The sequence below is a fragment of the Onychostruthus taczanowskii genome, unplaced genomic scaffold (genome assembly GCF_017590055.1).
Source record: "Onychostruthus taczanowskii isolate IOZ18803 unplaced genomic scaffold, ASM1759005v1 scaffold3, whole genome shotgun sequence".
Classification (NCBI taxonomy): Eukaryota; Metazoa; Chordata; class Aves; order Passeriformes; family Passeridae; genus Onychostruthus; species Onychostruthus taczanowskii.
This window is the reverse complement of record NW_024500349.1, coordinates 8,290,278-8,308,067: the sequence shown is the minus strand read 5'-3', so window position 1 is coordinate 8,308,067 and position 17,790 is coordinate 8,290,278. Positions and strand designations below refer to the sequence as shown.

Here is a 17,790-nt window from a genome sequence, read left to right as displayed (position 1 = left end):
AGAGATTCATTCATAAAACTTAAGTGAAGACTACAAGGTCATAGAAAGTTACATGTGATCCAGTTTTGGAAAATGCCCTTCTTACAGACTAAGCCCAGAGGCAGAGGCTATTTTAGCTATTGCCAAGGAGAAGTGTCATGGAGGCCCCTTTTTTCCTTCTCTGGGGGCCTAAGGAAACTCCAGCTAGACATATTGTACATGACAAGGTTTAACAATCTTTGTTCATAATGGATCCAAGCGTGAACCCAAGCACATTCAGAAGAGGCCCAGGACTAAGAGGTAAAATGTAAAGCCTGAAATAGGGAGGGAACATTTTCTGGACTGGGAGAGGGTCATTCCTGGGGCACTGAACGTATGCGGGTTCATTTTGCACCTGGTATTCTGATTAACAGTGAGGTCAGTCTCCTGAACTTCCCAAGCATGAACACCTGCTTCTAGCACTGCTCATATCCTAGCCCTTCACAAGGCTTTCTCCTTCAGTAATCCCAGGAAATGCATAGGCATCCCATGTCTCCGTCAGAACTATCCCCAAGAGACTTTCACACCAGGGAAGACTGATCTCAGCTCTCCCACTTCTGAGAGCTCACAGACAGTTCTTCAGCTGACATCCACCAGCTGTGTCATCGTCTTTCAGTGCTGACTCCTCTGAAAAGGAAAACACAAATTCTTGCTGTCCCTGACTCCAGCACCTTGCTCTGTGTTGCCTTTGCCTTTTCCTTAGAAGCTGGGCAACAGTTGCTGTTCTTTCCTGTTCCTTTTCCTGCTATTACAAGATGTCTGGATCCATCTTTTGATCTTCCACAAATGACACCCTAGCAAAGATGACCTGGTTGTGGTCTACATTTCTACATCTCGTGCATCAGTAGTACAACAGGGCAGCACAGCCCTTGATTCCTGAATGAAGCAGGCTGTGCAAGAATCCTTTATGACTTTTTTACCATCTTTCTCCTGATTTCTGTGGCAGCTCCTCTACCCTTGATGAGTTTTTCTGGAAGTCGCTTTGTAAATGTTGTCAAACTGTGTGTGCAAAGCAGGTGAGCAGAATGAGCACAGCCGAGGTCTGCTCTGGCAAGGGATCCGATCCCCGAGCCTGCAGGGGACACGAGCCCGGAGCCTGCAGGGGATCCAATCCCCGGAGCCTGCAGGGGATCCAAACCCCGGAGCCTGCAGGGGATCCAAACGCCGGGGCCTGCAGGGGATCCTAACCCCGGAGCCTGCAGGGGATCCAATCCCCGGAGCCTGCAGGGGATCCGATCCCCGGAGCCTGCAGGGGATCCAAACCCCGGAGCCTGCAGGGGATCCAAACGCCGGGGCCTGCAGGGGATCCTAACCCCGGAGCCTGCAGGGGATCCGATCCCCTGGGCCTGCAGGGGATCCAAACCCCGGAGCCTGCAGGGGATCCATTCCCCGGAGCCTGCAGGGGATTCAATCCCCGGAGCCTGCAGGGGGATCCAATCCCCGGAGCCTGCAGGGGGATCCAATCCCCGGAGCCTGCAGGGGGATCCAATCCCCGGAGCCTGCAGGGGATCCGATCCCCGGAGCCTGCAGGGGATCCATTCCCCGGAGGCTGCAGGGGACCCGATCCCGGAGGCTGCAGGGGACCCGATCCCGGAGGCTGCAGGGGACCCGATCCCGGAGCCTGCAGGGACCCGATCCCGGGGCCTGCCGGCCGGATCCCCGCAGTCCCCCGCACGGGCAGGGCGCTGCCGATCGGGCGCGGCCGCAGCACCGAGCGCTCGCTCTTCTCTCGGGCACCAAGGGGAGCGAACCGAGCGCGGAGCCGGGAGGGCTCAGGCACAAGGTAAGGGTGAGTGCAGTAAAGAAAGCCAGAGCCCAGGGAGGAGGAGCGAGGAAGAACACCACAAAGCAAGAGAAAAAAAGTAACACCACAACAAAAAAGACAGTAAAAGGGAGTGCAATAATGGGCATGCATTTCTCTTTCTTCTGCCCTATGGCAAGCTGCCAATCTCTTCCATACAAATTCCTCAGTGCTACTAAAACCAGTCCCCATGGACACACCTGCCTTGAGACAAATTCTTTTAGTCTTGAAAAAATCTGGGCACTTCTTCAATAAGGCGCTTTGCTTTTAAACCCCTTTGCCTTTGTGAATTTTGGCAGCAGCTCACACTTGGAGAGCTTTTGAGAACCCTTTCTGTAATCAGATTTCCCTGTCCTGCCCCAGGGGACTGTGGGCGAGTCACTTCCCACAGCTGTCCCTCAGCTTCCAATTCTGTGGCGTGTGGCTCACCACTACCTCAAAGGGCTGGGGCGAGGCATCGTTTGTGTGTGAAGAGCTGTGAAAGAAATCCACGAGGGAGCCGGGTGCTGAGCAGTACCTGACATGCTGTGAGCACAGCGTTACCATAGCTCATCGCTCGGGCATGGCAGGAGGTGGGGCAGGCCCTGGAGTGTGGTTTAAAACACTTCACTGCCCAGCGCAAATCTTCATAAAGTGAAAGAAAGAGGAGGCAGTGGACTCATGTCACAGGATTTATTTCTTATACGCAGTAGAGCCAAGGTTTAAGACCAGAAAATATGAACATGCTTAGGAGTACCAGCTAAATACTCAGAAAAAAAGAAAAACTCAAGCTGAGACTTTTCCAGTCCCTTCTCATGCAGGCTATCTCTTGAGCACCTTATGCTGGAGGTATTTAGGGGTGACAAAAATACTGTATTTGCACTGACAATAGTCTCCTTTTCTTGTTCTGATCAAACTAGGCTGTCCACAAGCATAAAAAATAGTCCAAATGATTTGCAGCATGAAGCAGTAGAAAAGAGCATCACTACAATTCTGTGGATACATGGCTAAAATAATGGGCATTTTGATTTCTGCCCATTCTGATTTTCTTCTGAGTGAAATTTATAGTAACATATGAGTAACCTGCTCCTTCTTTCCCATTTCCCTTCTTTTTTATTCTACAATTTCTAACCAAGCCCTTATCACATTTGCTCTGAGAAAGAGGTCAAGTTTCTCCTTATGAGCCAAGTTGCCTGCGTTGGCTTAGACTTGGTTTTAATATCATAGCTGGAAAACATATACTGAGTTTACCTTCTCTTTTTTGGCAATAGACATGCTCTCCCCCCTAATCAATTAAAAAGACAAGCCTTGAAAAAGCAGGGTCTGAAGATATGGATGCTGTCATGAGCCATGCAGAGTCTAATTCTGGCTTGGCTGCAAATTTAATTTGTAGTCTTGAGCAAATCAGTAAATTTTCTCATCAAGTTTTCCCTCAGCAAAAGAAGGAATAGTTACTTGCCTTGCAGAGATGCTGTAAAGACTGAAAAAGTCATTAAATACTTTATTTAATATGTAAAAAATCCCTTAAGAATTATGTAGAAATTTCAATTAGGATTTATAAACAGGCTATTTAAAACCACAATGGAATAAAAAGTATCAGCATTGAAGCAAATTAATGAAATAACCATGGTAAAAACTCCTCAGATATGAAGAATGGAACATAAATCTGCAGTTGCCTGGCAGAGTATATTCCACTCAGAAAAACAGCTGCTCTTTGTTCATTATGATGGAACAAAGTAATTGCAGATACATGAGGAAATTCTTGTAGCCTATGATACTCCTTGATAATGCCTTCCATTATTATTGGTCTTTATTTTTAAGGATCTTATAACACTTTGGGCCTTTAGTTGGATCTGTCCTGGTGTGGTTGGTACCACAGACACAGAAGATAATGAAGTGCACTGCCCCAAAGAGCTTTTGGTCAGAGATCCCAAGTGTCCAGCAGTTTACATTGCACTGAAAGGTGATGTACCATTGCTCTGATTTCACACATGTGGTCAGTTTTTCCCCTTTTCCCCTGTTTGACATGAGGCAGAACAAGGCTGCTTATCTCAGTGTCTGCCTCCCCCTCAGCGGGGGCCTCGCTGTGTTTGCTGGGTGACATACCAGGGTAGTGCAGGTCAGGTGCTGCTCTTGGAGCTCTGTTCGTGTGATTATGTACCAGTAACACTGCACAAGCTGAACTGAGGCCTTCCAGGACTCCTTCCTGAGGTCACCCTGCTCCATGAGTGAGGAGGCACCAGCTGCTGCTAACCCCAAACAGGGCTTAGCATACAATGATCTTTGTAGGTGTGAAATAAATGTGCTCTCTGCTCTGGCAAGCTCCCTCTGTGAGGAGAGGTACTAACTTGCCAGTTTACTAAGAGCTGGTCTCCACCAACCATGTCCACCCATCCAAGGTACTCAACTGAGTGTGGTTGGCACGTAGGTCTGTGCAAACCACAGCTGACGTTTCATCAGCTTCACGCTCTGTTTTGTTTGCATGGCACTTTCATCCATAAAAGGTGTCAGTGAGACCTGGAATCTCTAGGGACAGGAAAAAAACCAGGTATTTTGCCAGTTCTGTTCCACTTTAGGCCACTTGCAGAAGTGAGGATCATTTCCATTGGTATCTCAGCCAAATGGCACTCTTCTAAGGCAAGTTCTGGCTTCTTCCACCATCACTTGGCTGAACACAGGAGTCCTTATGGGAAAACTTTTCCCTTTTTTGAGAGAACCCTCTCCTGTTAGGAAACACAAGGAGAGGAGAGAAGGCTGTCTGACTAAAGAATGCCTTTAAAGGTCAGGTAACCTTTTCAGTTGCTGTGCAATAGATTTTAAGACAAAGACACATACAGTGGGTGAAAGTATATCAGGATAAGGGGGCACGTGAATTCAGATGGAGCAAAGACTGATTTCTGCACAACATGTGAAGACCCTTGAGAGCAGAGACCTGAGCAGGCTGGGCGTGCACAGCCTGGCCAGAGCAGACAGAAAACACAGTGGGTGATGCAAGGGCAACCCTGAGAGGCAGGGCATGCTGCAGCACAGGCACAGCAAGCAGTGTTAGTGCTGTTAACAGATACCTCTGATGGCAATGGGACTGGCACCAGCTGAGACACTGCATAAAATCAGTAGCACCAAGTGCTGCCTTCACTCATGCTGCTTCACACCTCCACACCTGGTGGGCTTTGTGCCATTCTGGTTTAGGTTGGCTGTAGTGATCATTGCTTCTATGATGTTTTTGGATTTGTAGAGTTATGATGTCAGGGAATTGCAGAGTTCCCCTGTAGAAAGCAGAGGAGAATGAAAAACCACAGAGGTCCAAGATGGAAGGAGCAGAAATAAATTCCGTGCAGTAGAGGTCCATTTTCTGAAGACATTAAACAGCTTTAAGACTACACTAGTAAATGAACACACCCTTTTTATCACTGAGGCAACCAAAGTGGGGAGAGTGGAAACAGGCTGTTATAGGTAAAGCCAAATGAGATGTTGCCTAGTAACTCTCAGCAGGGAAGCATTTAAACCCAGCCAGTTTAGTGGAGCTGATGTTCTGAGTCACAGATTATTTTCTCTGGAAAAAAATTCTGAAGGAAGGAAAGCTCAATTTAACAGACATAGGATTTATTTTGCTTTTAGGGCAAACCATAATGACAATGCTTGGGAGAATGCAGAAGTATTTACAAACTCGTACAAGGAAGAACAGACAAGGCATCAAAAGCAACACTTTACCAAGCCTGTTTTTTTAATGATGATTTATTTCCCCCAAATACAGTAAACTCCATATTGATTTTTATTTTTGGATTCTGAAATACACAAGTGATAACAGAAATCTGAAAATATTATACATATCATTACATTATTGTCATATAATTGCTGTAAGAGAAGTTTCTGGAGCAAACCCTATTTCTACTCTGCTATTGGATACAGAATCAAAATAATTGATTTAAAAGAAGAAAGACTTAATGTCTCCACTGGTTCCATTGCCTAAAACAGTTTTAATTAGGTCCTCCTTCAGGACTTTGCTTTTATGGGTTCACAGCAAAGTCACTTGGCTCAGCTAAGGGTCTCTCACATCAGGGGGAAAAAAACCCTCCGACCTTATTTGAATCTTATTTGAAGATTCATGTTATTTTTGCTTCCCTTTAGAAGGATATGATGATTTTATAGAAGTATAAGTTTGCCAAGATCAGCCATGTACAGCTGTGTTCCTGAGTGCCACAACTACTGCTCAGAATAAGCAGTCAGGTTCAGGAGAGCACCTCATTTCAGCAGCCTCAATACAATTAATGATGATAGCTGCAAATGTGAACTATTGCACAGATTTTTTTAAAATTAAAATATACAATAAGCAGATCCAGATGAACACACCACACTAACCATGAAAAGACAGACTGCCAAAGAGTTAAAACAAAAATATGTATTTTATCAACAATGATAACAGCTGGAAAACAAAGCTACTACAGCATAAATACTAAAATTTGAGTTCTATGTTAAAAGCATGAGAGTTTTCTACAAGCATGCTGTAGGAGCAGAGAAAGAATGTTCTGCAAGCCAGAGGGAGTCACTTCTCACTGACCAGAGCCTGGTTTGAAGTGTAATGAAATGCTGTTGATACAGAACCTCTGCCCAGAAGGTGTGGGTCCATCATCAAACACATGGCCTAGATGGGCATCACACTGCAACAGAAATTATTACCATTTTATTATTGTATTGCTATAAAATGACAGAATCATTTAGGTTGGGAAACACCTCTCATTCATAGAGCCCATCTTTGACTGATCACCACCATGGCACTAATTGCCACGTCCAGTGGTTTCTTGAACATCTCCAGGCATGGTGACTCCACCACCTCCCTCTGCAGTCCATTCCAAAGCTTAAAAACCCTTTTCATGAAGAAATTCCCACTGACGTCCAGCCTGAGGCCATGTTCTCTTGTCCTGTCTCCAGCTGCCTGGGAGAAGAGCCAAATCCCCACCCGTTTGCACCCTCCTTTCATGCAGTTGTAGAGAGTGATAAGGTCACCCCTGAGCCTCCTCTTCTCCAAGAGAAGCATCCCCAGCTCCCTCAGCTTCTCCTCATCAGCCTTGTGCTCCAGACCCTTCCCCAGCTCCATTACTCTTCTCTGGACATTCTTCAGCACCTCAATGTCCTTCTGAACTGAGGGACCTAAAACTGGACACAGAACTCAAGGTGTGGCCTCACCAGTGCTGAGTACAGGGTTATGGTCTCTGCCCTGGTCCTGCTGGCCACTGCATTGCTGCTCCAGGCCGGGATGCCATTGGCCTCTTGGCCACCTGGGCACTCTCAGGCTCATGTTCAGCTGCTGTTGACCAGCACCCCCAGCACCTTTTCCTCCAGGCATCTTTCCAGCCCCTCTGCCCCAGCCTGTAGCTGCAGGGGTTGTTGTGAGCCAAGGGCAGGAGCAGGCCCAGGCACTTGGCCTTGTTGAACCTCAGAGCTCTGGCCTCTCCCATCAGTGCAGCCTGTCCAGCTCCCCCTGCAGAGCCTTCCTGCCCTCCAGCAGCTCAACACTCCCAGCCAGCCCGGTGTGTCTGCAGGCTGACTGAGGGTGGATCCTTGATAAAGATATTAAACACAACTGGTGCCAGCACTGAGCCCTGGGGATCACTGCTGGTGACCAGAAACCATTGGCATTGCATTATTATAATTGGAATTATGGACCAGCATTATTATTACTGTGCTATCCTGAATTAAGGAACTTTCATGATTACATCACTGTTGAGTTCTGTGAGTGGGAAAGTCCTGGGGAGTGACAAGGAATCATATCTTGTCATGGGCAAGTATCTGCCCCCAAACAAGAAGATCCCAGAAGAGAAAGTCAAAAGATATTATTGCCAGAAAGTATAGGAAATAAATGAGAGGAACTAAACATCTCAATATGTCATGAAAATGTCAAGTTAATAAATCACTGTAGGTCATTCTTACAGATCAACTGAGGATTTCCCTCTCAAATTACTGACATGAAAATATTAGACACAGTATAGCTATCAGTGACATTATTAAATTGGAATGTCTTCAGCTGGGGTTCTTGAAGGTGCCTGCTGCATATGGCTGCAAATATGAACTCTTCTGAGATAATGGATTGCAGCAAATTCTTGTTACATTTGCAGATGTACCTAAGCCTACTGCAAGCACACTGAAGGACAGCATTAACAATCTTAACAGTTTACAAAAACAGACACACAGAGACATAAAAAAAAACTCCAAATACAAGATGCAATTTGCATTAAATTCAATTGCATACTTTTATACCTTAACAGAAGTAAAAAACAGATTCAGCGTTGGGAAGAAATGGTTAAAGGTGGCAGCTGCATAGAAAAAGAACCTGTGTGTTACAGCAGGTTCCAAAAGAAATACCTATCTGTGTAATATGGTCTGTGGAAAGGTAAAGGTGTAAGGGCAGGAACACCATTTCTAACACACCTGAACAGCCTCTGACCCCTGCTGCAGGCTGGGCCCAGCTGCAGTGCTGTTCCAACCTTGCACTCTACTACAAGAAGGAAAAGGGTCGATTGGGAAGGATGCAAAACAGAGCAACAGAATGGTGAGCACACTAAAAAGCACTGCATAAAAAGGAACAGCTGAAGGAATTATAACTTTCTAGTCTAGAAAAGAGATGACTGAGGGAGTCAAAATAGCTAGAAAAAAATAGAAGGGAAGCTTCTGTGAAACAAGAGAATCCACAGAAAATAGCTGTGGAGATGAAGGACAAATGGTAATGGCTGCAAACAGCTTCAAGGGCTGGTGTCTCAATCTCTGAATATTTTAAGAACATCTATAGCAAATACTTAGCAAGGCTGAATGAGGAAGAACTGTCCCTGTGATGGGCCAAATGCATGGACCCTGTCTCAGAGTCTCTTCTACCATCTCTTGTCACACCTTGCAGCACACCTTGAGTAAATTTTCTGTGTAAGCTCCAGCCTTTGGCTACACATACAAAATTGCTTTCCCCACTCACATACATTTCTTCAGCTCAGACTGAGAAAGAATGGCCTCAGTGATACTGTAATTCTCACTGTTGTATTTAGGTGGATTCATTCATGGGCACAAAGAAAACACATCTGCTAAGCTTTGTGTCTTTGTGTATCATCTCCAAAACAAACATACCTGTTTGCAGACAACTTCAGTTCTTCTTGACCCCAGTGAGTTATCTGGCCGTCTCACAATATTGGTATTACTTTCATCTCTGCCACGAGTACCATAAGCCTCAGAAAAAGATGGCCATCCAGTCCCAGAATCATACTTCTTCTCTGAGCTATAGTGGAAAGCAGATCTTCTTGTTAGTTAATAACAGAAATGTTACAAAAGAGTCTGCTTGTATTAAGAACATTGGCTTCTCCCCTCATTCCTGTGTTGTACCAATATTAATATTTTGGCACAGTAGAAGTTTTCTCATTGGCATCAAACTGTCCTGGAAACTCTTTCCAAAGGGAATTCTCAATCAGCTCACAACAGGAGATTTTGTCTCACTGCTTCTATTTCAGTGTCAGGTTGGTATTTTATAAAGCTTAGAAAAGGGTTTTTTTTCTGACAACTATGCTATACTAACATTATGCTATAGTGTTTAGCTGAATTACACCTACAGAGCTGCAGTTTGAAGCCTGGCTCAATCCAGCAATCTCAGACAAGAGAGTTTACAAGCAGAAATGAAGAATAGACAAAGGCTGGGCTGGCCCACCAGACCAGGCTCGTGCCTGATGATGATAGAGGCTTTGTCTTGCAGTCAGCCATCAAGCTGGTTTGGAAAATCAAACAGAGACCTGCTCAAACCATCGATCAACCTACAACAAATCCTCACAGCACAAAGATCTCCTTTTCCCAAGAGATAACCACAGCCATAGGAAACAGCACAACAGACTGTCAGCTTGTGGGTGCCTCCTGTTAACATCCAGGGTGACCAACACTGTTTAGCTGCACATTAAAACCTAGACTGTGTTGGCAAATATGATCAAAAGACATTTTAGGTATTTGGTACAGAAATGAGATAAATCCTTTGGTTTGCAAGCTTTGACAGCAATACGAACCTTCTCTTATCAAAGAGGGACCTCGCATGAGTTACAACAAGAAATTAAGGTAGGTTCACATACTTCTCAGATTAGTGGTCTGGAGACTCACCACAACCATTTCCTCACAATTTCTCATGGTTTTTTCCCAGTTTCGCAAACCCAATGCTCTTACTGGCATCTAGTGGTGAATGGAGACATCAGCACCACTAGGAGCTCTTCATCAAGGGGTTGAAAGGTTAGTTACGACAGAATTTAAAACCAAGCATATATATATCCGAACCAAGTAATATATATCATGTATATTTTGGTGGGTTGTTCACACGGCGAAGAAAAATCTGAAAATCTTAACTGCAGTGCCTTTTAGAAAGATAAGGCAAACAAACTGGACAGAAAGCTTAAAAAATCCAAGCCAAAGAACAGTGCATGAGTCAGCATTTTTATAATCATCTGTACAAGGCTGTGGTTGAGTAATGCAGCTGTGGAAATAAAAGATTTACTAGCACAGAATGACCAAAGTCTAGTTTTTGTGTGGGCTGTTGCTTAGTCCTTCACATCAACACACAGACAGCCATGAGAAATGTTCTCCTTCCACTCCTCTATAAAACTGGAAAGAAATAGGACACAGCACAGGAGCAGCCTGCTCTGAAGCAAATGCAGTTTGCAGACTCTGTGTTTGTACACCAAGGTCCTTAGGGCTCCAGGCCTGTTTCTTTCCAGCTCAAGCAGACTCCCTGCTTTCCCTGCCACAAAACCACATGAACACTGTCCCTACCAGCCACAGAGTCCCCAGGAATGGCCTGGGGGACACATACCCATGCATGACTTCTGAGCTTCCCTGACATGCATCTGCTGAGTTTCTTTTTCATCAAAACTCTTAATTTTTTGACACAGGAATCCTTATGTTTATTCACACATAGATACAAAGTTCCTCTTTGAAAACCCACAGAGTCAAGGAACGTCTTTAATACTGTGGGGGTTTTGCATCTGACCCTGACTGACTCTGTCCCTTACATGCCACTCACAATACTTAAGTTTATTGTAGATGTTTTCCACTGCTAAAGGAGCAATCCTTTGAGCTGTTAAAATAGCTCTCAACAGAAATGGTCTCTGTGTGGTTTTATTAAGAGTAATGTCACTTAGATTCCCTAATAGAAACATTTTAGTACCCAAAAATATTACTGTTCAAGATCATATTTGTCCTTTGAAGTATTTCACCACTTAATTTATGGATAAATGGACTTTCCCTAAACATATGCATTAGATTAGACCTCGACACACCATTCCTCCAGCACATGTCATTTACTTTGATCCCTGTTTCAGTCGTCCTGGATGCAATCCAGATAATTCTAAAAAGTGCTTTTTGCTGTATGAATCTCAGCTGTAGGTTTATGGTTTGATGAAGGTTTGAGATTTCATTAAAGCACCACAATTTGCTATCTATAAAGGTTAGGGGTTCGTTCCATGTATTTTCAACTCTTTCAAATGTATATTTGGGAGCAGAAGGTACTAGATTCTGATTTAAATGTATACACACATTTCAAAGAAAGGAAGAAATACTTCATGTTTACCTGCAGCTAATGATCTAATGTATTTGAAAAAACCAAAATTTCACAAGAACATTTTTAATGGACTAGGAAATAAATATGGTGAACGAATCTCTTATCCAATACCACTTCTCCCCCTCATTGCTTGTGTTTTCCATAGCATAACATCTCCATGGAAAATATATTTTCAGGCGATTTTTCACATTTAATAGTTTCCTTTTTTCTTACAAGTTTTTTTTTTTTTTTTTCGAAAGTTTGGCCTTCTTTATCTGTGAGGCTTAGCATTACCTTGTGCTGCAAAGAAAAGTGCTTATATTCTCTGAGAGCTGGATAGTGCAAAGGGCAGCCTGACTGGTTATATTGCTTTTGTTACTAGTTTAACAACAGAAGCAATTCCCTCCAGTGTTTGTCTCTCCTCATGTTGGCCTGACAATATCAATTGTCTAATATAAAAGGTGCTGAAATTGAAGGAAAACCTGAAGGAATGGAAGGAACTCTTCCACAGCTAGTACTTTACAATTTCTCTAATTTATCTGAATTTTCCAGACGTGTTTTTAGGTTTTATATTTCTCTTCAGAATATTTTGTAATGCTGAGCTAACATCAGAAATTAATTTATTTATAAGTATTCATAAGCAAACCTCTATGGAAAATTATACATTTAAGGAAATGCATGTTTGCATAACAATAGTTTTCTGCACTTGGCCAAAGGAAAACGAATTTTACACAATTATAATTTAATTGCTTAGTTTAAATTTATTTTCAATACATCCATTACATTTTCCCCTCCTTTCTTACTATCCAGATTTCTTGATCCTTAGCATCCAATTTGAAGTTCTGATCTGTGATTCATACTTTAAATCAGCCACGTTTCATTCAGTTCTCAGCTGGGAATAAATAAGGGCTATTTTCTAGACCAAAAGTATGAGAAACTGTCTTTCCTGGTTCAGTTACAGAGAACAGAACACCCTCTGCACATCCTTCTCCAAGCCACTCTCTTTCCTTTTACTTAGACGTTAATGAAGTTGCAAAATATATATAGTATTGTGAAGAGCACAGAGGTTAACTGTGCAATCATTTGCAGCCAGGCTTTAAAAAGTAGATGTAACCAAAAAGGCAAGAATAGTGCAATTTAATTTAAGGAACAAGGAGGGGGTGGGGGTGAAGAGAAGGTCTCAACTGCAGTGTGAGGGACCCAGCAATGAGAACATCACAACAGCAGACAAGGACAGACCAAGTTCTCTCCAGCCCAGCAGCACCAGTGACAGCAGATGAGTATGGAGGAGCACAAGAATAAACACACAGTGATACTCATGCATAAATATATGCATTTTGCAGCAGCTTGTGGCTTAAGGACCTCTTAAACAGGGAATTATTATCAACTAAAAAGAAGTGTGTCAAGAGAAACAGGCAGACTACAGCATGACAGCTGTGTGCTGGCCATGGCAATCCTCATCAGCTCAAGGAAAAGGCATGCCATGTATCTGTGTCACCACACGCATCCTGGACAGCACTTGAGCACCAAGGGGTTGTTCTTCTGACCAACACTTTCCATGCCATTCATGGAAAGATGTTGCCCTTCCTGTCACAATCAGTACACGTTAAAGATGCTGTGAAATCCAGAGGATGTTACCTGAAGAGGGGGGCATTGCAGCACACACAGCAGTATATTCCTGGTTCTGTGTTATTCAGATAGATCCCACTGAATGGCTTTCAAAATAGGAAGGAAAAAAGAGAAGTTAATAATGTAGGTCTTTAAAAGCTCACCATCTGGAAGAAGCATGTAGGAATCAGATTCAAAACAGGAGAAAAACCATAAAAAGAAGGCTTTGCAGGGGGGCTTGGAAGAACAAACATTAGCAGCCTGAAAAAAATGAAGGGGAGGATGCCTTTGGGCTAGTAGTGAAGATTACTCCCTACCCCCACAAACTTTGAGACCAGTCAGATGCATAAATCATCCAGGTACCAAGCATGGAGTCGTGACCTCCAAGAAGCTGGTGAAATGTGCAGGATCCCAAAGGCCAGGGCTCTGCTATGGACTACCACAACTTTAAAGTGGCTTTACAAAGAGACTCTCCTCCTTCCTGCATGGTCTGGTACTGGGATCCTTATTTTACAGATATGGATGTGGGCACAGATCACATGGTATGTGCTCCATGTGTGCAGAAGTCCTGCCTCTGGGCTAGAGACAGCCAGCACTCCACCCACAATGCTACACAGCTTCCTTCACAGAAGGAGGAAACGTGGGGACATGTGGGTGGGTGATCTGGCACCTGAGGGAGAACCCATCTCCTGCAGGGACCACTATGTTTAAGATTTCCATGGCTAATCTACACATGATCATAAAAAAGAGACTACAGGATAAAAATATCTGAGGATCTCCCCGTCCTCCAGACAGGCCTCTACTCCCACCACACAGACAGTTGATCTGGCAGGAAAGTATCCCAGAAAAAAACCCCCAATAAAATATGAAAAGAATGCAGAATGTTTTTCATCTGCAACACAGCCCGGGTCAGAACAAAATCCACTCTGTTCCGTATGTTGAGTCTAACATTCATCCACAGGAAGGCAGGGGAATCCTGTGAAGAAACTGAGTGGTGACAGCTCCCCAGGGCAGGTTTTTCTGTGCCCAGCAGGCAGAGAGATGGCTCACCCTTGGACAGCATTCACACTTTTGCTCACCAGTTCAGTTCCTTTTTCTTGTGTAACATAGAATTGCTCCGGAGTCAATTTTTTTTTCCAGTCTGTAGCAGCAGCTGCTTCAGCTTGTTTAGTGAGGGGGTCTGTGTCTTCAATTAGATATAGAAAGATAACTTAGTAAGCTAGTTTAGATTCCACTGATGCTTTCCATCATCATCTCAGTTCTCCAAAAGTTTCTATGGGTACAGACAAAGCACAGAGGGCAGTTCAAGGGCATGAACAGGGCCATATGCAGGACTTTGCATTTGCTTTCCATTTCATGTGCTACATCCAGAGAGCAGCTCCAGCAAACCACTTGGGAAGGCTTGTAAAGGAAATGGGCACCTCTGAACCCAGGTACCACCTACTCTCTCAGCACTGCCTCTGCCCTGGCTCTGGATAACTGCTGGTCTGCCAGTGATCCTCCTTCATCCCTGGATAGCACTAAAAGGTTTGGCAAACCACTTGGAAAACCTCAGAAACGAGAAGTTATGTTCATCTGTGGGCTGTGGAACATCGGCAACTTCCATAGGTCCCAGTGAAAAGCGGTGCTAAGAAGGAGGACTGGAAAAAAGCAACAGCTACAGCCCAAGAGAAATGGGGCCATAGTTAAGTGAGAGACACACAGCAGCAGAGCAGAAGCCACCCATCATGGTGCAAACCTCCAGCAACGTATCCTGTGAGTCTGTACACACCAAGAACACTTGTGATGGTATGGGATTGACAAAGAACTAATAGACTGGCTGGAAAACAGGGAGTAAAATAGTTTAATACTCTCCTAATCGTAAAGTCTGAGGTGGAGAACCACCTCCCAGCCTATCTCCCATCAGCACAAGATCCTTGATAAACAATCAGCTCCTGAGGAATGAACGCTTGCCCAAATTAATCTCTTGCAAGGTAGAGGTGAGACTGGGGGCGGGGAAAGAGGGCAGGGGAAAATTAATTTGAAAATGATAGTTTAACCAAAAAACCTAGAACTTAGCCTGCCAGTTAAAGACAAAACCCTTCAGCATGCTAACGCAGCCATTCCTAAGTGGCCAGAAGACGGCGAGCAGGGGATGCTCGCGGTCCCCAGGCGCGTACCTGTGTCCCCGTGCGCGGCGCGGGCGCAGCCGGCGCTCGGCGCGGAGCGCAGCGGGAGGAGCAGGCGGCGCATCCCGAGCATCCTCCCGAGAGAACGAGCCGCCATAGCGGCGGGGCGGGACCGGGCAGGATTCCGGCTGTGTGAAATCCCTGCGTTCCACCTAAAGAATCAGACCTCATAAAAGCAATGAGCAAAGCACCCGCTTAAATGCCGATGCAGCGTTTGCAGGTAAAGGTTTCAATCACTTCTTACCGAGAGCAGCTCAAAAACGAACACTCGCTGCAGCCGCGAACATAACAAAATCCTGTTGAGACATTTGCTTGCAGCTATTCTAGGTTGTTTTTAAGGAGAACAGGTCTGGTACTTGCATGCAAAAGCGCTCTTGCTGCCCTGGATGTGTGTTGCAGGCATTGCTGTCAGCGCTGTGGATCGAGGAATGGCGAAGGAGCTGTGCCATCTGAGGCTTTCCTGGTTTCCCGCGGTGATTTGCAGTCACAGCTGCCTTGGCTTGGCCTATAAATATACCTGTAATAGGACACGTCCGTTAGTTTGGCAGCCCGTCCTTAAAAGGTAGACCTAAACACAAGTTAGTTTTCTAGGTTAAGCCTTAATGCTACTGTCTGCTTTTCTTCCAATAGTTTAATTTCTGATTTGGAATTAGTTCATCATTTCAGAAGGATGGGGAAGGAAGTGTTTTGATTACATTGGACAGCAAAGCTAATAATTATGCTAATAATAAACAAAGCTAGTAATAAGTTTACTTTCTTTTAGTTTAATTCTTCCAGCCTAATTCTAAAATCAAAGCTAAAAAATAGTCTTGTGTGATCAGTCCTGTATATACACATTTGTATTGAAGCATCCTTATGCCAAAGACAGTGCATTCTATGGCAGCTGAGGATATCCAACACAGCATCTGATCAGTACCATGGCTGTAATCACTCCCTCTGCTCGGATCCAAAGAGAGCTGCACCGAAGGCATTCACTGTCGGCACCCCCTGGCAGGGGGAGCAGGGCACACGGCTGATTTATGGCTTTGTCCTGTGTAATAAGACACAGTGGAGTGAAGCCAGAGTACCTGGATAAAAACCCTGGAGATGTGATGCCTGTGAGGCCTCAGGACGGTGATTCAGGGTGCTGCTGGCAGGGAGGAGAGGGCTTTGCCACCCCACTGTGGTGCTGGCAGAAGGCAGCATCCATGCTATAGGCAGAGGGACAACATTTTTCCATGTTCAGCCATTTTGGCAAGTGATGATCCTGTGATCTTTCCATACACTTTCTAGCTTGCCCCTATGGCATCTTATATCAGTCATTTAGCCATGGTTTAGGAGGGAGTTGGAACAGGTTAGGGAGCCTTTGGTGAGGAGAGACCCAATCTGACACTTCCCCAGTTCTGGCAAGTGGCTTAGGGCTAGGAAGTGGTAGCAGGTGATGGAGTCGCTCCCGGCCTCTGTCTCCAGTTCAGCTGTAGAAGAGAGGCATTTCCCTTACATTCCTGGTCTTAATCTCACTCAGATGGTGTTTCTCCTGAGGAGGACAGGTAATCAATAGAGTTCTCCCTGAATTATCTGAGAAATGAAGGAGGCTGAGAGAAAGTGGTTAGTTCTGAAACTTGCATGTTTTCATGTAATTGACATCGATTTAACTGGTGCTTTTTTTAAAGGCAAAATTAAATAAAAAATGAACTGTCAGTATCTTTCTTGCAGGTCTCTGTTATTGGTACCATCCCAAAATGCAGCAGTTTTGAGGCAGTGGGAACTGAACCAACACAGGTCTGCTGCTGTACGATTTTCCTCAGATTCTGGAGGAGGGAAGTAGGGGTCTGGGGGGCAGTGGGAGCAGAAGGAGCACAAGGCATCAGGCTCATCAGCCCAAGCCTCATCATCCTCTCAGTTACCCAGTTCATTACAAGCCACTCCTTGATTAAAATGAGGGGGGTGATGGAAGAGGCAGATCCCATTCATCCCAACAGCTGTGATCCATATTTGAGGTGGTACATAGCAGACCAGGAGAAAATCCTCCATTTTCCCCAGAAACAGAAGCCTGACCTGCAGTTATCCAAACCAGCATGACAGGTTTTCCTCAAGTGGAAAACAACCCCCCAGCTGGAGGTAATTCATTTTTCAGATCTTCAGTGCTGAAAAACCAAATCATTGTCCTGTCATGCCTGTAATGTTGCCTCCCATGGTTACAGCACACACCAAGCCGTGTAGCTAGGCAGACATCCGGCCTGCCTTTCTCCCCATAGACTGTTCTGAAAGCCAATTAAACTGTTACTTAATTTTCCTCCTGTTTTTTTTTCTCCCTTATGCACAAGAGGAAGCATTTAAAAATCTCCCCTAGCTACATTATGTAAATTTTCAAGTAAATTCTCCCTGAGTTGTAATTCAGCAGATTTATTGTTAAAATGTCATCTGTCTCCAGCATGTACACAAGCTGCATCCAGGGAAGGGTCATTCATCCAAAGCACAGTGTCCCTTTAGACGTGTGTGGATGGGGAGAAGCTCCTCAGCTCCTCCTGTAGTGTGGCTCTGTGCCGAGGCAGCAGCAGCATCACATGTGTAGGCGAGAGCAGAAGGGAAGAGAGAGGCAGTCTCAGCCCAGACTATCCTGCTAATATTTATTGGGGCTCCAGCCATTTCCCAGCTCAGGCTCTGCCTGGACTGATGGCTGTGGGGAC

At 44.8% G+C, this 17,790-nt stretch overlaps 1 protein-coding gene across 1 annotated transcript; it reads right to left on the bottom strand.

The window, feature by feature from the left end:
* Positions 1-5,556: 5,556 nt before the first annotated feature.
* MSRB2 (methionine sulfoxide reductase B2) lies at positions 5,557-15,549 on the bottom strand. Its single transcript, XM_041408598.1, has 6 exons — positions 15,366-15,549; positions 15,113-15,273; positions 14,033-14,139; positions 12,984-13,060; positions 8,909-9,056; positions 5,557-6,456 (listed from the first exon to the last, which is right to left on the bottom strand). Exons 2-6 carry the CDS (start codon positions 15,216-15,218, stop codon positions 6,349-6,351), a joined length of 546 nt encoding a protein of 181 aa, XP_041264532.1. The 5' UTR covers positions 15,219-15,273; positions 15,366-15,549; the 3' UTR covers positions 5,557-6,348.
* Positions 15,550-17,790: the final 2,241 nt, after the last annotated feature.